Source organism: Haliotis rubra, unplaced genomic scaffold (genome assembly GCF_003918875.1).
Source record: "Haliotis rubra isolate DU_JTF1 unplaced genomic scaffold, ASM391887v1 Scf1161, whole genome shotgun sequence".
NCBI classification, from domain to species: Eukaryota; Metazoa; Mollusca; class Gastropoda; order Lepetellida; family Haliotidae; genus Haliotis; species Haliotis rubra.
In genome coordinates this window covers 103144-125921 of record NW_025765072.1, presented here as the reverse complement: position 1 = coordinate 125921, position 22778 = coordinate 103144, and the positions used below count along the sequence as shown (strand labels likewise).

General features: G+C 41.1%; 1 protein-coding gene and 1 long non-coding RNA gene across 2 annotated transcripts in view; one reads left to right on the top strand and one right to left on the bottom strand.

Moving 5' to 3' along the window:
- Positions 1-4185: 4185 nt before the first annotated feature.
- LOC124256468 (SCO-spondin-like) overlaps positions 4186-22778 on the bottom strand; it is a gene marked incomplete at its 5' end in the record, with an annotated part of 111171 nt that continues 92578 nt past the window's right edge. The window contains 2 exons of the mRNA XM_046690461.1: positions 4186-5812; positions 6433-6524. Coding sequence (XP_046546417.1) covers positions 5774-5812; positions 6433-6524 — 131 coding nt within the window. The remainder of the gene's footprint in view (positions 5813-6432; positions 6525-22778) is intronic.
- The window catches only part of LOC124256388, a 30048-nt gene continuing 28603 nt past the window's right edge, over positions 21334-22778 (top strand). The window contains exon 1 of the long non-coding RNA XR_006892893.1: positions 21334-21380. This is a non-coding gene — a long non-coding RNA (uncharacterized LOC124256388). The remainder of the gene's footprint in view (positions 21381-22778) is intronic.

The window sequence follows — 22778 nt, the reverse complement described above, 5'->3', positions numbered from 1 at the left end:
TGTGAATAAACACTACAGATTGTAGTGTTACATCCCTGTTCAAGCAAGTGGCGATTCATGGCTATTTTAATCCCATCAGTGGATTCATTACATTGGTTTTTACTGAACTATATATTTCCGGAATATTGAAGTAAATCTAAGCATGCAGAAAACTATGCCAAAAAGGAAGGAATGACAGGTCCGTATTACAGCAATATTATGCCAGGAGATTTTCAACCAAAGTGAACAGATTCTGCACAATTTTGTTATAAGTACTTCACGCAATATTCATACGCTTCATGGGACAAATACTACCACACTCTCGACCACTTATGATGTTCTAGTCAACATTGTCCTGACATGGTACAGTTGAGCGACGAAATATGAAAATTTTATATTCAGTTTAAATCACCTCGAATTATAGCTTCAAACATTCAGATGATCTTTAGACACCACAGATACATTAATAGAAACGTCAAATTCCTATTCATTAACAAGATTTTAGAAATTGTGTCCCGTCTATGCTACAATAATTTATTTAATCATTTTTTTTCAAATATATCAATTCATTATAGAAAAGAAAAGAAAATCCTAACAATTTATTACTTTAGCTGATTATCAAGCGTTTTCACAGTAATATAGCTATATTCGTTCCTGAAAGAACATAGCATTGAGGTGAACGTAAAATTTATTCCCTTATAAAGTTGTTTTTGGACGCCTACAGGACATTTATTGTACCTTACCCTCGCCTTGCAGATGCTATAATCACAAAGACTGTCAGAAATCATCAAGTTTATGTCGCAAAAATCATAAAGACTCCACTCTCACTGTAACCAAGTATCCTACCAGAGATACACGATATTGTGAACTCCTAACATTGCCGGATCGTAAATATTAGTGGATGCCAATCCAAAATCGTGACAGGGAGTAAATGAAAGAGTTGCTTCCATTTAAATACCTGCTGAAGATTCGTTTTTCGTTTTCGTTTTTCGATGAAATTTAATACATTTTAAACTCAATTTTTATTTTTTCTTGTGGCGAAACAATTTTTTTTCAATAGGCGGTGTACAATTGAGACTCGTCGGCGCAAAGTTAAGAAATAAAAATATTTTTTTTTTATTGTATAGGCGGGTGGGATTTTTACGGGCGGCGGGAGATGAGAAACACAGAATTAAATACGGACGCCCTTATCTGATGCTGACATCTCTTTGCTGAAAAGTTTACATTCAGAATATTAGTTAAATTTGCTGTTTCATATATGCTAATCAAATTAATCTCTTTAGTCATCAAAATATGAAGTGAAAGGGTTGTTGGACATTTACTACAAGGTACATGTTTATTCTAGTAGTAAATTCCAAGGTTAACCTTTGACATCGCCAGGCTCTTGCCAGGCACCCATAGCCGTTACAGCCTTGTCACTCACGGGCTGATAACATCTTCACTGCTGAGGGGTAGCAAATGGAAGACTATTTGGAAACCCACGGGGGTTTTGGAGCTTTGCGCCCCGGCCTTTAATAAGTTTTACTTAAAAGATTAAATTGCTGGCGTTTCCAACAACTGTGCCCATACAAGAGGTATGCAGATATAATGGAAACACCTTATGTTTAAAAGGCAACTAATGTTTCTTTATATAAAAAAGATATGACTTGTCAAGTCATTAGATGTTTATGCCATTTATTTTTATTCAATGACCGTTTGTACATAAATATGACATGTAAGTAGTCAGAAATATTCTGACTACCTGCGTAGTGCGTACTGTTATTTGTTGTTGGTTTTTTATTGTTTTCAAGAGAAGTCAGAAATGTCGATAGTTACGGTTGTCGTTGTGCATGATTTTGCGTCAGTCATGGCTTCACGCTGCACAGAAATTTTGACAAGTTCGTATGAATTTATTTACAGTTTGATGAATTTTGAAAGGCATCATACCATGACTGCTTGAACAGATCTATTAGTGATCATATTTTATGCCAGGATGGGGAAGGAATACTTTTGGACTGTCATATATATGATAACCCGACATTTTGAAGTATACTTTTCACCTCATTGGAAAGATCAGATGGAATACCAACACAAGTTGGTAGATAGAGAGAGAATAAAGGGGATAATTGTTCTCTCTGTCTTACCACTTGATTTCATTTGTTGATTGATACATGTTGCAATTTAATTTTGCAGGTTTTAAAAACCTTGTTGCTAAAATTACTTTTAATCATTTCATTCCAAACCACAAACCATTAAATTTCCCCAAACAGTATCACAGGCCTGGTCCAGATTTATAATATAGATATCGGCAAGCAAGTAGTAGAACTAGCTTTACGGATATTTAATTTAATTCAAGATTTACAGCAATTTAAAAGCTTGATCTTAGAAAGGTTTGTACAACCAATTACGTAACAATTATTGGCTGGATTGTTTTCTTTGTCTGGTTTGTCTAAAGTTTGGTTCCAATTTTCTTTAAAAAAAATGTTAAGTGCTGCGTCCATTTCCATAGTATGAAATGAAAAAAAATAAATCAATAAGTTGTTTTCAAAATTTAGGGATCGTCCTCCACATCTATAGCAAAGGTGATGTGGGGTTCCTTTTGAATTCCTGAAAACCAAAGTGAGCTAATGGAACTCTTTGCTTTCTAAGAAAGTAGATGCACGGTACTAAATACATTCACGTAAGAAGCGACTAACGGGATCGGGTGGTCGGGCTTGCTGACTTGGTTGACACACGTCATCCCTTCCTAGTTGCGTAGGTCAATGCTCATGCTTTTGATCAGTGGATTTTCTGGTATATCATATAACTGGTATATCGCTGAGTACGGCTTTGAACAAGAAAGCAACCAACCAAAAAATGACCAAATAAATAACCATGGAAACGAAGTTTGCTCAGAGTCTGGAGCTATTCCTCGAACAGTTTATGGGCGGTGGGGTAGCCTGGTGGTTTAAGCGTTCGCTCGTCATGCTGAAGACCAGTGTTCGATTCCCCACATTGGTACAATGTGTGAAGCCCATTCCTGGTGTCCCCCGCCATGATATTGCTGGAATATTGCTAAAAGCGGCGTAAAACCATACTCACTCACGAGTGAAAGCTGCATTTAGACCCTGACTGCTGCAATAACTTTCGTTCAAGATCTATGTTATGCATCCTTTGTTGAAGTCCAGACTGTGACCGATCACCAATCGTGAACATCCGGGTCAGAATTGGTCTTCAGTAATCCATGTTTGTCGTAAAAGCCGACTAACCGGATCGGGTGGTCAGGCTCACTGACGTGGCTGACACGTCATTGAATCCCGATTGTGTAAATGGATGCTCATGCTGTTGATCACTGGATTGTATGGTCCAGACCAGCCCCATACAGCTGGACTAATCTGGTTGCGACATTAAACAACAAACCAATGACTATTAACTTGAATCAAACCAATAATTAAAATGAGATCACGAAAATAGCATTTATTTGAATACAGTTCAACAACATGGGGCTTACACGAATAACAGTGTTAAAAGATCTATTTTGGTAACAAAACATGATTCACTTTACAACGATCACAACTTTTAATACATGAGTATCAGCCATTTGTTCTGCATGTGTATTATACTATTGCAACGCGTCAAGATAAGCTTCAGTATAGTGGATATAGGTAGTATCGGTATATGCTGTATATGCAAAGCTTTCATAAGTATGAGTGAGTGAGTGAGTTTAGTTTTACGCCGCACTCAGCAATATTCCAGCTATATGGCGGCGGTCTGTAAATAATCGAGTCTGGACCAGACAATCCAGTGATCAACAGCATGAGCATCGATCTGCGCAATTGGGAACCGATGACATGTGTCAACCAAGTCAGGAGCCTGACCACCCGATCCCGTTAGTCGCCTCCTACGACAAGCACAGTCTTCATAAGTAGGTTGTTCGTATTACGCTCAAATTGGCCCGTGTCAAACAAAATAACCACATGGTTTAGCAGGGTGCGATTTCGCTACTAACAACCTGCACTGGTGCATGTTAAAATGGCTGTTGCAGGTTACCTTCAGTAAAAGGTTGAACCCGGTGCAGGTAACAAGAAAATCCTCCAACATGTCATCGTGTGCTTTAACTTGGAAGTAAGTGACTCGAAGTCATATGTTCCTCTCCGCATGGATTGTTACAAGCATAAACATTTGCGTCCTCATAAATCAGTTACTTAGAAGAAATCCTATGACTGAGAAATAAAGATAATGCAAAACTGAAACAATCATTCATCATTTATCATCATGGGACCAGGTTTTGTTGAATGTATCAGATACTGAGTACGTGTTATTAAAATTGCTAGACAAGTATGTATGTTACCTTTTAGAACCAGTAACATTATTCTATGGCACAACCGAAATTTTGATGGTGGAGACAAACCTATAGGCCAAGTTGCACTCGGTGCAGATACTGAAAAAAACCCAGTAAATCGCACCCTGTTTTGACACCTGTGGGATTACCGTTATTGCATCCTTTAACTTGATACCACAGGACAAGAGACTGCTGACGTCACACTTCCTTATCTTTGGGTTCCTGATTTCTTATAACAATCTTAGCTCCTTCCTGACCGGTAGCATTTCGAAATATATAATTCAAATAGTCAGATCACGAAGGTTTCATGAAACTGGTATTTTCATATTTGCCTTGTTAAATGTCCTCGGCATTTACTTTGGTCCAGTGTGAGTCACCACGAACCCATAAAGAGGACAGTATGGAAACTCCCCAATAAAGTACTAGTATCACGCCATCTTTGTGAGTATTGTGCAGATGATTACAATCATAAGCCTTCATGTTCTACAAGGTAACTATATTACTTCAATAATGCCGCGATAACCATCTCTTGTTTGTTCTATATTTAGCCGTTACTAGTACCATGCCGGGAACGTAATTGATACATTGACAGAAGATCAAGTTGTATTTTCGGAATGAAATCGAGGCGGTTATTGTTTTTGGCACGTACGTAACATTGCCCCACACTTACTTCTCAATTGGATAAGTTATTGAAAAACTCACGGTGTCTGTCTATAACGTCCCAAGTCATTTGATGACTACATCCGATTTTATTGTATAGATAGTGTTGAATCTAACGTCACGTTCTGTTGATAGCTTATGACGTGACGTTCTGTTGATTGTAAACAACGTCTGGCTCTGTTCGTCGTTTATAACGCGACGTTCTGTTGAGTGTAAATAACGTCAGGCTCTGTTCGTTGTATATAACGCGACGTTCTGTTGAGTGTAAATAACGTCAGGCTCTGCTCGTTGTATATAACGCGACGTTCTGTTAATTGTAAACAATGTCAGGCTCTGTTCGTCGTTTATAACGCGACGTCCTGTTGAGTGTAAATAACGTCAGGCTCTGCTCTGTTGTATATAACGCGACGTTCTGTTAATTGTAAACAATGTAAAGCTCTGTTGGTCGTGTAGAACTTGACGTTCTGTTGATTGTAAATAACGTAAAGCTCTGTCGATTGTTTATAACTAGGCGTTCTATTGATCGTAAATAATGTGTGGCTCTGCTGGTCGTATATAACGGACGTTCCATTGATTGTAAATAACATGACGTTATGTTGACTATTTTAAACGTGAGTCTCTGTTGATCTTATATAATTTGACATTCTGTTGAATGTTTTAGCTTGAGGTTCTGTTGACTGTACTTAACGCGAAGAAATGTTGATTGTAAATGATATAAAACTCTGTTGATCCTACAGAACTACTGTTCTGTTGATTGTAATTAACTTGACGTTCTGTTGACCGAATATAAAGCTGATCTGTTGATTGTCTGTTTTCAGTTCGCCATAGCATCTATTAATACAGGTTACCGGGGTTACACTGGTACAGCGACATCTGAAACAGAAATAGGGGACATTTAGGGACATTCAGCTATGGCTCAGCCAAACAACTAGAATACGTTGCTTTATATTTCCATTGAAGGCAAACAGTTATCACATTGCTTTTACGCTTAATGACAAAATAAAATAAGTTACATTGAAGTATAGAAAAACTGTAACAGTTTGACTTTTAAATAATATATTGCTTTTAGAATTTGGTCAAACTGAAGCACTGTGATAATAGACATCTTAACATTGTCCGGTGGGGAATGTCTATTAACAGTTCATTTCAAAGTTGGGAAATCCAGTTTTTCGTGTAGTGATACATGAGAGTCTATATCATTGGGGTAGCCAAGTGGTTAAAGCGTTCGCTCGTCACGCCAAAGTCCCGCGTTCGATTACCCACATGGGTACAATGTGTGAAGCCCATTTCTGGAATATTGCTAAAAGCGGCATAAAACTAAATTCACTCACTCACTATATCATTGGCCACCATTCCACATATGATATACGTTTTTTTTCTTTCAGTATAACAAAGAAAGAGCTCTATAGCTTACATATATACCACACATGGAAAATAAATTATATGTTATTAAAATAATAAATTATTACATATTATAAAATATGTCATTATACCTCGTCAAGCTGTCCAATAAAGTTGTTGGTAGCATCGGTCTTGCTGTCCGATCCGAAAGTCAACCCACACCTCATTATGGTTGATTGTGGAGCTAAAATGACAAACAGGTGTCTGACCACAAACATCTATTTACAAAACAAACCTTTGTAAAATGTAACTCATCGGCTTGCAGAATGAGTTTATGCGTTAAGTCATCTTTCTATATCGCTAGTACTTATCGCCAGTATTTTCACGCTTCACACCGAGGGGTGAGAAACGGGTGGTGGAACAGCGCCGGCACGCACTTCAGGTGCAACTCAGCACAGCCCTCTATACAAAACAGGGAAACAGACGGCACTTTTCCACCAACCGTTTGTCATCCCAAGGTGTCAAGCGTGAAATTAGAACAATGTTATATGATAGTTTCTTAAACAACTTTTTCCGTGATCAGCCACAAAAAGGTCAGATTTCAGATCCTGTTGGGTACAGATGTTCTAGGACCATGTGTCTTATTTATGTTTTGTGCACTTATCGCTATTTCGAGTTATTTAATCCTTCACCGTTCTCATTTGAACTCAGACGGACTGTAAGTCTAATTACATCTCACAATTATGCCTTGTTCATGCTAACACGGTGGTATCTAATTTTGCCAGTCAGGCATGTTGGGCATACGCTCTCAATGACATGGAAGATCCAGGTTAGAATTGGTCTTCAGCAACATATGCTTGGCGTAAGGGGCGGCAAACGGGATTGGGTGGTCTGAGGCTCGCTGATGGCATGTCATCGTGGCCCGATCCCTAAGATTGGTGTTCATTGTTTCAACCACTGGATTATCTAGTGCGTGAATATTTACATACTGCTGTTATGCAAACAATCTGTTGCTGAGTGCAGCTCAAAGCAACAAAGGAAACATACATGTCAGTGATACTGCGAAGAATGTCATTTGACCTGTTCCATTACTTCTGATTGTTTGCTTAATCTTTCCTCGTGACACTCCTGTCCCAAATCCTCGCATTGAAGCACACAAATAATCCCTTTCGTGCCTGTCTGTCGCATTTACTCCCAAAGCTTGTGTTCAAGTACTTGGCATTAGATGAGGTGTCGACTTTGACCTGTGTTTTCCAGCCTTGCAGCGGTAGGTGGTTGATGTTATATTATAGTGAAAAGCTATCAAACCTATGTCAAAGTTCTTTTCTGGCAGTAATGTTTCTATAACCTCCTCAGGGCCGGTGGGCTAGCTTCGTGGTTCAAGCGTTCGTTCGTTGCGCCGAAAGCCCGGGTTCGATTCTTCACATGGGTACAATGTATGCAGCCCATTTTCTGGTGGCCCCGTGATATTGTTGGAATATTGTATAAAATTAAAATTAACTCTCCGAAGATCTTTTCACGAGACCTAATCTCTAATATGTTAAGGGGCGGTGGGGGTAGCCTAGTGGTTAAGGCGTTGGCTCGTCACGCCGAATACCCGTCTTCGAATCCCACATGGGTACAATGCGTGAAGCCCATTTCTGGTGTCCCCCGCCGTGATGTTGCTGGAATATTGCTAAAAGCGGCGTAAAACTAAAACTCAGTCAGTTACATGGTATAATGTATGAAGCCCATTTCTGGTGTCCGCTGCCATGATATTGCTAACAGCGGCGTAAAAGCATATTCTTTCACCCTAATATGATAAACAAGCGGCTACTCACCATGAATCTTGGCAGCATACTTGAGCGTTTCTGCCTCCACCACAGCCAGTATGTCATAGCCCGCATACATGAAGGTCACTGTCTTCCAGTCCCCACGTGAGAAGCCCTACAGCAGAGGAGTGAGTGAGTTTAGTTTTACGCCGCACTCCAGCAATATTCCAGCTATATTTGCGGCGGTCTGTAAATAATCCAGTCTGGACCAGGATAATCCAGGGATCAACAGCACGAACATCGATCTGCGCAATTGGGATACGATAACATGTGTAAACCCAGTCAGCGAGCCTGACCACCCAATTCGATCCCGTTAGTCGCTTCTTACGACACGCCTGGGCTACTGAAAAGCTCACTCTAATACAAAAATTCGAAAGCAAGATATGGTGATAGTGAGTTTACAAGCTCAAAAATGGCATGACGCGGTAGACGATATCGCCGGACTATGCTGTCATCCAGCGTATCGAGAACCAGAGTTCGGTCCCAAAATACCCTTTGGTCGTGATGGTTTTGACTCATCCAAGCCGAGCAGAAAATATGCAGCCATCTCCAATTCTCAAGTTACGACAGAAATGTTGATTTACGATAGGCGCTGGCCGTTCTTAAATTTTCTTTTACTTTACGAGGTGTTTTCACTAAGATAGTTTCGTGGATCGCTTAAGATTTGTGTCTTCTTAAAGTTACGATAGGTTTTACGATACCGAGCCAGGTGTACGGTGTTTGTGAGAGGGTAAAATCATTACGCATCATTCAATATGCTTGGAAACATGAACAATCCGTGATGTCTTGATGCGTTTTAGCCGCAAAGATCCGGGTTAGAATGACCCTTCAGTAACCCATGCTTGTCGTAAGAGGCGACTAACAGGATCGGGTGACTTGGTTGACACATGTGATCGTAGCCCAGCTGTGTAGATCGATGCTTGTGCTGTTGATCACTGGATTGTCTAGTTCAGAATCGACTATTTACAGACCGCCGCTATATAGCTGGAATATTGCTGAGTGCGGCGTTAAACAACAAACAAACACAATCTTAATGCGTTATAAAACTAAAAGAATCGGGCAAAGTGATAAAGTTACAACACTGAACCTGCAAGTTGGCAGTTTTGATTGACATACCGCCATGGACACTGGTAGCTTGACCGTCCAGTCGTACCAAGACTTCAGCTCAAAGGTCATGGTGTAACTGTCGACGGCAATGACCAAACTGCTGCCATTCCTGCAGTCACTTGTGCTGACCAGTACCCGACGACCGAAAACAGCGCCAGTTTCGGTACCGGAAGCGGACAATCAAAGGATTGGCGCTGGATGCAGTTGGCATGGCGATGTTGGCCTCCAGCCGACTGCTGCCGTTGAAGTTTGCGATGCCGTTGGTAACGTCAACGTTAGAGAGTTGAAGCCACGACGTTAGGGCGGACGTTAAGCTACTTCCCGCGGTGAAGGTGACAGCGTTGGAGGCCGAGCAGACTGTCAGAAAAAGAAAAAGACGTTAATCATGAACGATAGTTTGTAGATGGAGGCATGTGTTGTAAGACTTGCACAAGTCTCTAAGGTCAAAATTAATAGTTTAAATGATAATTTCTAAAATAATAATAACAGACCAGGGTCCTTTGTACTTGTCCGCTTATCTAGACTTGCCTCTTCGAAGGTTAGAATTACTAAACATCCATGGGTTCGGCATTCAGTACAGCGTTCGAAGGCTAGGATAGTGTATGCAGCGCAGACGTGTATGTCATTCCGACGACACGTTCATCCTATTATCGATCTAAATATGGAATTCAATAGTTCCAAATGTTTTACTAAAAGAATGTATGGAAAAAAATTGATAAATTCTGCCCCAAAACATTGTGTGTGTGAGTATATTTTTACGCCGCTTTTAGCAATTTCCCAGTATTGAAGATATTTTCCATGTATATGTTGACTGTCACTGTGTCATTAAACTCTGGTAAAAGCTTGAAGCAATATTTAACCAGTATGTACTTAAAGGCATTTCATTGACAAAGCAAACCATATCATTTGGCCTTCCATGCACACAAATTCTCATGAATCATATCATTCTCATTACTAAAAACTTCAAAGTATTAAACAAGATAGAAGTACGTTTGAAAAACCTCTGAAACTTTACAACATTGAGAAATATATTGCTAAAAAATCCCAGACCCTTCAAGTCAAAACATTGACTACACAACAGTCTCTGTCTCCCCGTTGACTGGGTTCCGTCCTATTGCGCAACTTAGTACAATAACCAGTCCAGAATTTTTAGACCAATTCATTTAACTAGATACATAAATATTGATCAGTATTATTTGATACATCTAAGCACTTGTATATTGCAACACTACGCTCCTTATAATCCTTGCAAACATGTCGTGCAGCGTGCTCTGTCGTACAGAGAGCTCTGACAAAAAGAAACCTGAAAATCGTGGAAATCTCAAAACGAGGTTCTGTCGCTAGAAAAGTTTAGCGGTCTGGTACGGACTTGATGTTATATCAATCACATTGTGCGTTACAGAAATACACTGAATCAGCCGAAATGAATTGTGAATCATTTTACGACCTCATCAAACAGGGGCAGTCTGTGACGTCTTAGTTAAGGTCATGCTGCCTAAATCTCGCCATGATATATAGAAATACGATGTTATTAAAGTTTAAAATTAAAATTCATTTGTAAATATCATTTTCTTATGAAACAAGTAATTGGAATTCAGTGTAACCATAGTTGTTTGTGATGTCTATTTTCACTTTCACTCGAGAAAATTCAGATCGGCTGAAAAGTAGGTCATTGTCAGAATAGGTTAATGAGACTCATGTTTCGGTTCGGCTGTTTCTACAGAAAGTGGTTGCCTCTAGTACACATATTTTGACACACCTTAGTGCGATTATTATCTGAGTATGTACACAAGTTACCACTGTATTGATCCGTACTATATTTGCTTTTGTACATTGGAAAGCTAATGGATGAATAAAAAATTAAAAAGAAAAAGAAAAAAACCCCGAAAATTTCCAGTTATATCACGGAAGGGATAGAACAAATCTGTTTCACACATCATATGAGGGATCAAGTCGAGTGTTACATTGGTTGACAGCACTGCAGCCGCAGTTGGTGATGTCGAAGTACGTTCCGCTAGCACACGAGGCGGGTACCCAACCAAGAGCGCCGACAGACATGTTGTAGGTGGCTGGGTTGGAGGTCCAGTCTGGTCGCCTGTCGCAGAGGTCTGAAACACAAGGTAGAATTAACGTCACTTGGAACAATATTCCAGTCATACCGTGGCGTCGCAACTTCGTGCGCGAGCGGGTATTGTTGTACGCCCGCTTTTAGCAATATTCCAAAACATCACGGCGGCCGACACTAAATACGGGCTTTACACTTCTCATGTGGGAATAGAACCCGGGTCTTCCGTGGTGACGAGCGAACGCTATTGCTACTAGGCTACCTCACCGCCGCGAGTAAAGTCCGAAGTGATGCCAATCTTAGTTCTCACATTGGTGAAAGCTAAGAGCACGCATGTTGCTGACAAACCTAGACATTTGAGTGGGGGCGAACCAGGATTCGAACACCTGATCACAGGTTTCTCCGGCGCCCAAGGGAAGTTACTCTTTGCACATTTCTGTGCCTTAAAACACAGGGCACGTATCTTGCTAAAAATGAACGGCATACATGGAAAAGTGTGATCATTCTTGAAATGTCTAACAGCCTGAAAATTTAAACAGAACTGGTAATATTTGAATCGTGCTGTTTTGAGGCAATGGCGCTTGAGAATGGAGTATGATTGCAGGAGTTACATGAACCATCATTCGTTCTCTCACTTTCTTTGCCTTTTCTTTCAGACTGAATCATTGACAACAGTGGGTGGTCCCACTGTCTCTCTCCCCTTTAACCGCCTCCGTGGTGTAGTGGTTAGAGCGTCCGCCCGTCGATCCCTCGACCGCGTCATAGCAAAGACGTTAAAATATGGTACTTATTGGTCCCTGTCTGGCGCTTGGCATTAATGGGTACAACAAGGACTGGTCGGCTCGGAGTCAGTATAATGTGTCTGAGTGGGGTATTCATGCTTCACTGCGGCATGGTATCTCAGTGGGCTAGCACTATAAAACCAGCTTCAGTCTTGGCTAGTACAAGCAGCCGCACATACATACACGCACGCACGCATCGTCATATGAGCGAAATATTCTCAAGCACGACGTTAAACCCATTTCACCTCACCTCTCCCCTTTTTCACTCTCTCATTCTGGAACCACTGACAAAATAGGCGGCGGTCTCTATATCTGTCGTTCTCTCGCTTTCTTTGTCCTCACATTACGAACCCAAATGAAGTGTGTGACCTCTCTTGCTTTCTGTTTGTCATACCAGCACAAACACACTCACCTCTGTCTTCACAAGCAGTGGGGCACAGATCCCGACAGAAAACGTTGGGCACGCAGCCTTGGCGATCAACGTAGCTGAAGCCCACGCCGCAGCACCATCAGGGCACGGCCACGAAGTTGGTGTCGCACTCCCAGTATACGCGGCAGCTGCCCAGGAGGTTGAAGTTGGCAGTACTGTTGTCCTTACACTTGTCTGTTGAGAGAATGTGCTTGTTTTACAATAATGTGCTTGTTTTACAATAATGTGCTAAGCATCGAGGCTTGTGATGCATTGCGTCCAGCACGTGTCTGGGGAGATAATGTGCTTGTTTTACATTAATGTGCTTGTGACTAAAGGTGTGAGACTGTTGTCCCTACAATTGTCTGTGGAGTGAATATGATTGTTCTACAATAATGTGCTTGTAAGTACATGTGTGGGGTTGTTTGTTCTTACAATGTGCTTGTTATGCATTAATGTGCTTCGCACCGTCGCTGGTAAGGCTTCCGCCCCAGCATTTGACTAATAGTGTCATTTCTTCACATTTTCCACAGATCTGTGGAACTGGCGCACTGGTACTAGTTGTTGACAGAATGTGCTTGTTTTACAATTACGTGCTTAACATTGAAATATGTGGGGCTGTCGTCCAAGCAAAATATCTTTTGTGGTAATGTGCTTGTTAATCAACTATGTGCTTAACAAAATAAGTCCGAGCAGTTTGTTGAGAAAATGTGCCTAAGGCTGAAATTAAGAGAATGCGTGTTTTTTGACAATATGGGCATAACAATGGAAAGCACGGTATTATCGTCAATATTCCAGCTATATGTGCTTGTTTTTACAAAACATAGAAATTAGTGTGTGTCTGTCGTCCCTCGCCCTGTCTTCAAAGCGATGTTTGCCAATAATATGCTTATCATATAAAATGTGTGGGGCTATGTGTTTGTTTTACTATTATGTGTTTAAGACTAAAATGTGGCGCTGTCGTCAAAACTCTTTACTGTGGGAGATAATGTTCCTGTTTTACTATAATGTGCTTAAGGCGTAAAGGTGTAGGGCTAACGTCCAAGCACATAGCGGTGGAGCAACTGTGTTTGTTTTACTATAATGTGTTTAAGACATAAAGGTGTGGAGCAACTGTAATTGTTTTACAATGGCACTGCCACTGTCACCTAGCACTGGTAGGTTGCAGTTCGTCTTCGATTGTCTCCGTGTACACGGCAGGTTATCTATCTCAGACAATCTCCAGGGAATGCCACAGTAAAGTGCTGGTCTGACTGTGTCCAACTGAAATTCTTTAAAGTTTTGTGAACACACTTGCTTACCGTGAGGACACACGACCCTCAGGAATCATCACATTGGAATGTGACTTGGTTCCAGAATTTCCCAAACGGACATCTCCTGTACATAGCAACAACGTTGCCATTGGGGTTGTTGTAACACTGGATGTACTTGTCGCAGTCGGTGGGGTGGTAGCGGTAGCCGATGCCGTCCCGAAACGTCACAGATGTGCAAAGACCTGACAAAGAGCAAATGAGTGAGTGAGTCGTTTTAGATATGTTATCAATATAACATACAACATGCAATAATTAACCATTAATGACCATTCATGGCCACGAAACTAATATTGACCGAGGTCTGCCATCAATGTTTTCAGTTTTGAATTAATAACTCCCACCACCTGAAACCAAAAAATAAATAACAAAACCCAAATAAACTATACAAAACCCAGAAAACCAAAAATAAAAAATAAAAAGAAGATGACCTGAAAATATCCACACATGACCAAGATTATATTAGCTACAACATTAATCAAATGTTACGGGATGCCACGGACGCACATCTAGCCTTGCTCTAGGTTGTCTCTGATTGTCAAAACCTTCCCTCACCTTTGAGTCAGTTTGCTAGATCACGTAGTGTGACGATACTTTCGATCGCTAAAGGCAGCGTGGATCTCAAGACAATCCCCGTGCTTTAAGAAACGCCACGTGCCATGTTCTCAACTAATGAAAATACAGGTCTAGTTTGTCATTATAAAAATAGATACATATCATATGCAAGTTTTTCACGCGCGAAGTACGCAATGTGTATGAAAGCGCTAGAAAAATCTCCAAATCAACATCATCACCATCATCATCATCATCATAGTTGCATGTTGCAGTTTCTCATTCATGCTTTTATCCGTATAGTTAGGGATTTTAAGTCGAGTGTGACATAAGGATTTTGTAACATGTAATATATGTACGGGGAACAAACGAGGAAATGATCTCGTTGTCACAGAATGCTTACAGAATTCGTAATGTATCTGACGTTAGATATTGCTGGGAGAAACTTTTCCATAGTCTGCCTGTGAAAATAATTCATTTTCACACAGTTTTTTCTGACGATATGTCTTCCAACGAAAATAGTCTCGAGGGGATAAATATCATTTTGCATCAACGGGTTCACTCCAGAAAGAAAACTGAACTGCACTCTAGGAAGTTGAAAATACGATGTAAAATATTTTTCGTATTCGCGTCCTTCAATAATGCTGCTCAAGATGAATTATGGAAATGTTAAAGTATATTAAATAAATGAGAAATGTTTCCTTTTATACACTACAATACTGTAAACTATTATTGTTTCCAGAGATCATAACATTCACGTGAGACAATGTTCCACTAACTACATACACAATATATTCTCAGACAAAGATGTCCAGTGTAAAGAATCATGGTTGGAAATAAATATTGTACTGCCCGGCACATCTAGGTCTGTCATTACTGAAGGAACACCTCGGTATGTAGGATATCACACGGACACATCTAGGTCTGTCATTACTGAAGGAACACCTCGGTATGTTGGATATCACACGGACACATCTAGGTCTGTCATTACTGAAGGAACACCTCGGTATGTAGGATATCACACAGACACATCTAAGTCTGTCATTACCGAAGGAACACCTCGGTATGTAAGATATCACACGGACATCTAGGTCTGTCATTATTGAAGGAACACCTCGGTATGTAGGATATCACACGGACACATCTAGGTCTGTCTTTACTGAAGGAACACCTCGGTATGTAGGATATCACACGGACACATCTAGGTCTGTCATTACTGAAGGAACACCTCGGTATGTAGGATATCACACGGACACATCTAGGTCTGTCATTACTGAAGGAACACCTCGGTATGTAGGATATCACACTGACACATCTAGGTCTGTCATTACTGAAGGAACACCTCGGTATGTTGGATATCACACAGACACATCTAGGTCTGTCATTACTGAAGAAACACCTCGGTATGTTGGATATCACACGGACACATCTAGGTCTGTCATAACTGAAGGAACACCTCGGTATGTAGGATATCACACCTGAACGTGTGCCAACAATAGCAAGTTTAGCTCATGCACGTGCAACACCTTTCAGGTAACAGACAATGTGGGTATAAAATGGTACATTTCCAGATGCAATTGAACTGCACTCTTGTTAGTTGGAAATTGTGTTTTATCTCTTATTGTTAGCGTGGATCCCTTAATATTCATTGGAAATACTCAATATAGTGTAGATTACAGTCTCCTGTCCGTACCTCCACATTCTGGGAAGCTGCAAGGCGTCGACATTGTTTGTAGTACATCTCCGAAACAGTCAGCACCTCCGTTGCTTGGAGCAGGGTTTGTACACGTCCTTGACCTTCTCCTGGTCACGCTGGGGCCGGTTCCGCACGTGACGCTACACGGAGGTCCTGTCCACGAGGTCCATGTAGTGAAACCGCCATTAACTGGAACTGTTAATGTCCGAAATAATTACTGTCAGTCCATCTTTAATGGTTAAATCTTCCTGATAGAACAGGTTAACTGTTACTGACAGAACATGCATGAAAGACTATCTTAAGGCTAAAAACTGATATCAGATCTTCGAATGAATATCAAATATACTGGTCTACTTTTTCACAAAAGGCAAATCCCATTCATTTTCTATATAAAAATCCAAGGAGTGACGATTCCGATTGTAAAATGTAAACGTAAAAGGTGAGCGCATTCCGTGCCATCGGCGGTACCTTTCATAAACACATGCACAGGCAAATCAATATTCACCTATTTAAAAAGAGAATACAGGAATAAAAGTAGGGATCTTATTGAACATAGCTGTTCGGATCGAGACCGGACCAGACAATCCAGTGATTGACGTCATGCATCAACCAACTGAGTGAGTGAGTTTAGTTTACGCCGCACTCAGCAATATTCCAGCTATATGGCGGCGGTGTGTAAATAATAGAGTCTGAACCACACAATTAAGTGATCAACAGCATGAGTATCGATCTGCGCAATTGGGAACCGATGACATGTGTCAGTCAAGTCAGCGGGCCTGACCACCCGATCCCGTTACTCGCCTGTTGCAAGCATGGGTTACTGAAGATCAATATTCTAACCTGACCTTCACGGGTGCATCAACCAACTGACCAAGCCTGACCACCATTCACTGGCCTCCCTCAATCAATACTTGATTAAGATCGATTCTCACACGGATGTTCATGGTTCATTAAGACGACTTTTCACGGCATAGTTTCACACACTGTCCATCATAGCGACTTGATTGTACGCCTTGACAAGAAATGTCCAGTGTCCAATGGGTTTTAGCCCTGGTGATTGTAGTTTTACGCCGCATTTATCAATATGCCAGCAACATCACGGCAGGATACCAGAAATGGGCTTCACACGTACCCATGGGGGAATCAACCCCGAGTCTTCAGCGTGACGAGCGAACGCTTTAACCACTAGGCTACCCCACCATCCTTTTAGTACCGAGACACAGAACGAAATTACAAGTCTTTAATAATTACCAATGCTACTGCCTCAACAGACCTTCAGTACAGAGACAAATAACGGAAATCCACAGGCCTTTGATAGTTATAAAATTACCCAACACAGCTTCAAGTTGGTACCTCCTATTTCTCTGACTTTGAATGCTCAATATATGCTCAATGCTGGAAGTACCCCAATAGCATTTGCCTGCTTTACAAAACCATTCCATACATGCGCACCATAATCTGACATAATTTGTAAATTCTATATCGGACAAATGAAACAATCAAAGAGTTCTCAATACTGACAACAGCAACTGAAACTCTGGGCTTCCTAACAAAATTATGAAAGAATTTATTTACAAACTTGAGAAATAATGTGTTCATAAATTATGATAACATTTTTTACTAAAAATAAAAATAGATTTCGAAAAATAGAAATACATAAAGTGGATGAAAAAAAAAAATATCTCAATAAAGCTAGACGGTTAAAGGTTGTTTTTTAGAGAATACGTTGTCTGTACAATACGTTCTACGTACCGAGACAAAAAGGGACGTTGGTACACGTCTTCTTCGCCACCCGAGGGGATAAGCTCCAACACAGTTGAGTCCTCCGTTGCTGGGGGTGGGTTGGAACAGCTTCTGGTCCTTGTTCGTATTACACAAGAACTGTTGCAAGGTGGGTTGGTCCACTCAGTCCACAGGCTCAGGCCTCCATTCACTAGAGTCAATGATAAACAAAAGTATTTTAAAAGCAAACTTGGCATTATTGTCATTGAATCCTGAAGGAAGCTACACATTTCATACTTGACAGAGTTAATGATTATTTTAGCTTCTTTGCACAGTAGTTGAATGAGTGAGTGAGTGAATTTAGATTTCAGGAATATTCCACCAATATCACGGCGGGGGTCACCAGAAATGGGTTTCACACATTGTACCTATGTGGGGAATCGAACTTCAGCATGACGAACGCAGTAACCACTAGGGCTACACCTCCCCCCAGGATAATGAGAAGAATCAACTATTTAAAGCGTCTGACCAGCGGATCGCGTTGACCGCCTCTAAGGATAAGCATGGGTTGCTGAAGACCAATTCTGAGCCAGATCTGCACGGGCCTAATTCATGAGTGGGTGAGTGATTTTAGTTTTAGCAATATGCCAGCAATATCACGGCGGGGGCACCGGAAATGGGCATCAAACAGTGTATCCATGTGGAGAATCGAATCGGGGTCTTTGGCGTGACGAGCTAACGTTTTAACTACAGGGGCTATTCCATAGAACTTATGAAGACATGCATTTGTAGCAATGGTTTTACGCTTTATCTCGACAGTCACTCACCTGGACAAGCATTGGAGGTACACGGGGAGCTCGACGTTTCAAGTGTGGTTCCGATACACTGTTGTCCGCCATTAGCGGGCGCAGGATTCGTGCAGCTTCTGGTTCGTGACCGGACAACGCTGTTGGGTGGAGCCGCAGGTGATGCCACAGGAAGGTGTGGTCCATTGAGTCCACAGGGTGAATGCTCCATTGACTGTAAATAGTAACATGTTGGTAAATAAAAGATGGAAAGGGTTCCTATTTCATATTTAGCAGCATTCACTGTAAATAGAGACATGCTGGTAAACAAAAGATGGAAAGGGTTCCTATTTCACCTTTAGCAGCATTCACTGTAAATAGTAACATGCTGGGGTACAGCGAACTGTATTTCTTGATGCCAAATTTAATACTAACCGACGATTAATCTTGGTAGAAAAGCGACAGTGTCGGTGACCTAAATTAACTATCCTCGTTCAGGGCAAACTGACGTGCTGTTCTACTTACGTGTCTGCCCTCAACATTAAACAGTTTGAAGACGGTTTACGTTCGGGTTAAATATCTTCTATATTGTTTTAGCTACGTCTGTGATTATCGTAAACCACATGTGACAATGTGAACGTCGCCAATGATGTTAGGCAAGTAGAAAACTGTAAACCAAGAGACGGGTGCTACCTAGGAGTAGTTTACTGTAGGAGGCATGGCATCGTGACGTCGGTTACCATGGGCACGTTTGATTACGAGAGGGCAGACGATAATGGCACAGTGACGTCAATACAGTGTGGCGTTATTTTAAAAGCGCCTTTGATCTTTTTATTTTTTGAAGTGAAGCACCTTAGAATTAACACCAGCGTGGTAGAAGGGGTATATTATATTAAAAAACAGTGATTTATTTTATGATGTGCGTCACACACGGTGACGTCACGATGACAATTTACTGCGACACTAGCCATTCGATTTATTTAAGGGTGCCGTTGTACAAAGCGATCTTACGCTAAGTCGACTGTAGCTCCCACGCCATCTTACGATAGTCTCAGCGCTAGGGTTGTATTGAACAACGTCTCGTTGCTCATCTGATTCATTTCAGGGTGCCGTTGTACAGAGAGATCTTTACTTTAAGTCGACTGTAGCTTACGATAGTCTCAGCGCTGGGGTTGTATTGTACAACGTCCCGTTGCTCATCTGATTCATTTCAGGGTGCCGTTGTACAAAGAGATCCTTACTCTAAGTCGACCCAAACTCCAAAAACCTTACATGAGACTTACGATTGTCTTAGCGCTAAGGTTAATCTGTACAACGACACTTCGACGATTCATTTTACTTAATTTCATTAGGGTCATTTAATTAATTTCAGTAGGTCTTCAAACCAGCACACGCCGCTCGAGATAATGTGATGCCGACGTTGAGAGTATTGTCGACATTACGATGACAAGACAATGAGCCATGAGATTTGATTCAATTTAATGGTCTTCAGACTGGCACGAGTTGGTCTGGACGGTTTCAATTCATGGAGTCTGTGAGTGTGTTTACGCCACTTTAAAGCAATATTCCAGCAATATCACGGCGGAGGGCACCAGAAATGGCCTTCACACATTGTACTCATGTGAAGAATGGCACTGGGGTCTTCGGCGTGACGAGACGCTTTAACCACTAGGCTACTCCACCGCCCCTCACTTCTTGGAACCATGGGGCCAAATGTTCCTGTGTTCTGACATGGTGTTAAGGACGCTACTTACCAACACAAGCCTGGAAGGAACATATCTGTAGCGTTATATCCAGGAAAGGTCCAGTACAGGCTTGTCCGCCGTTGCTGGGAGGAGGGTTGGTACAGCTCCTGGTCCCGTGTGCGTGTGACGTCAGTCCTGGATCCACAGGTGATGCCGCAAGGTGGATTGGTCCACTGGGTCCACAGGGTCAGGCCACCGTTGACTAGACAATGACACAAATATTGCTAGATGAGAGTATGCTAGTGCTTAATCCTAAAACAACATTCCAAATACCTACCACACCTGAGGTGAAAGTCCTACACACAGACGAATGCATGAATCTATAGGTGGGACACAGATGCTGGGAGATGAAGCCGAAGCCGTGAAACAGTAATTGCTTCCTATCTGCTTCAACAAACACGGTTGTTGTTTAACCCGCACTCAGCAAAATTCAAGCTATATATCGGCGATCTGTAAATAATCGAGTCTGGATACAACTGGATCTTCATAGGTATAGACAAGCATGGGTTACTGAAGACAAATTCTAACCCCGATCTTCACGGGTATAGACAAGTATGGATTACTGAAGACCAAACCCGAATCTTCACGGGTATAGACAAGTATTGGTTACTGAAGACCAATTCTAACCCGATCTCCACATGTCTCAATAAACACGGATACATCGAAGACAATAAGGAAAATAAACAGCAACGCCAGATAATGACAAGTCTGTATTATCCGCTAAAACAGATAATGACGTAAAATGTAATATAGAGATGATTATTATACACAGATCAGAAAAATACATGATGACTCCAGGTATTCTTGGAGAAGGTGAACATGTCTTGCTCAACAGGGTGCAACTACTGACACGTGTTGCAAAGTCTGTTTATGTTGCCTGACGATACAAGCCAATCCTCCGGGCATTGGACGGTGGCCTGTCAGTGAGTGAGTGAGTTTAGTTTTACGCCGCACTCAGCAATATTCCAGCTATATGGCGGCGGTCTGTAAACCAGACAATCCAGTGATCAACAGCATGAGTATAGATCTGCGAAATTCGGAACCAATGACACGTGTCAACAAAGTCAGCGAGCCTGACCACCCGATCCCGTTAGTCGCCTCTTACGACAAGCATGGGTTACTGAAGATCAATTCTAACCCGGATCTTCACGGGTTGGTGGCCTGTCAACACAGCAAGGCAATACTCATGTGTACATTCACTTCTTTCTCGAGACCTCCCTGACCATTTATGGGGGGATAGTGGCTGCTGGACAACGAACTAGGAGAACTTCTTTGAGAAGCATTTTAGAAAGTGTAAAGATGAAGGAAGAACTTGGTTTTCCTCAGGAGAACATAAACCAATGATCCAAATAAATTCTACACTGGATAGTTCAAGGTGTACATCACTTGCTTGATAACGGTGTTAGTAGCTACAACGAAACGTCGCACTCATTGCAGTAAAGAAATTGACTATCCACAGAACTTGGTTTTCCTCAGGAAAACATAAACCAATGATCCAAATAATTCTACACGTGAACCTAGAGACCTTTTAATACAGACATCCCCAAAGAACAACACTGACCTGGACAAGAAGTGAAGACACATGTCTGGGCCAACGTCTGTACTCTGTCTCCAGAACATCCTTGACCGCCATGACTGGGAACAGGGTTGGTGCAGCTTCTGGACCTAGACCGGACAAGGCTATTGGCTGAACCACAGGTGATGCCACAGGTAGGGCTGGTCCACTGGGTCCACTGGGTGAATCCTCCATTCACCGGAACTGGAAACATTTAGTTTATGTGCTTGATTGGCATTTTAGAAGATGCGATTTGATGAACATAAAGACTTTTCTGAGTTTATCTTCTTTTTATTATTTGATAATAGATAAAGAATAAAAGAAAATGAAATCCAGAAAATTCTTTATGTTGATAATAGATAAAGAATAATATAAGATGATATCAAGAAAAACTCTTTATGTTAATTAGTTTAGAGTTTTACAGATTTCTTTTAGCTTGATAATGGTGTAAGAATCTACATCGAAACGTTTCCCTATGTTATAAACAAGACGTTGTCATCCATAATGTTGTATACTTCATTTTGTACTCACCAGTTTCTAGAAAGTCGATCAAACAATTAGTTTACAGTGAACAACCTTAAAGTAAACAACCTTAGAAATAAAATGTTTCTTTTCGTAGTTTTATTTCTATTTCCGTGATAACCTTAGTGTTGAACTTGGTATATCGAATCTACAGGTGTCCCGAAGCAAAAGCTCGGTTACTGCGTAATCATTATTTAGTAATCATTTTGCAGCTGTATCAAACTTCGGATATCTCGAAGTATCTACGTAGGTCCATTCAAGTTCGACACAAGAGTGATAACATTCGGAACGTTCCTGTTGGCAGTGGCGTGACGTGATATGCATTACCTCCCTTTGGAAATGAAAGTGAGATTGTCTTTTTCAATATTTAGTTAATATATATAATTATGTTTAAAGATTCAATTAACGTTTAAAACACCATGAATGAGTGAATGAAG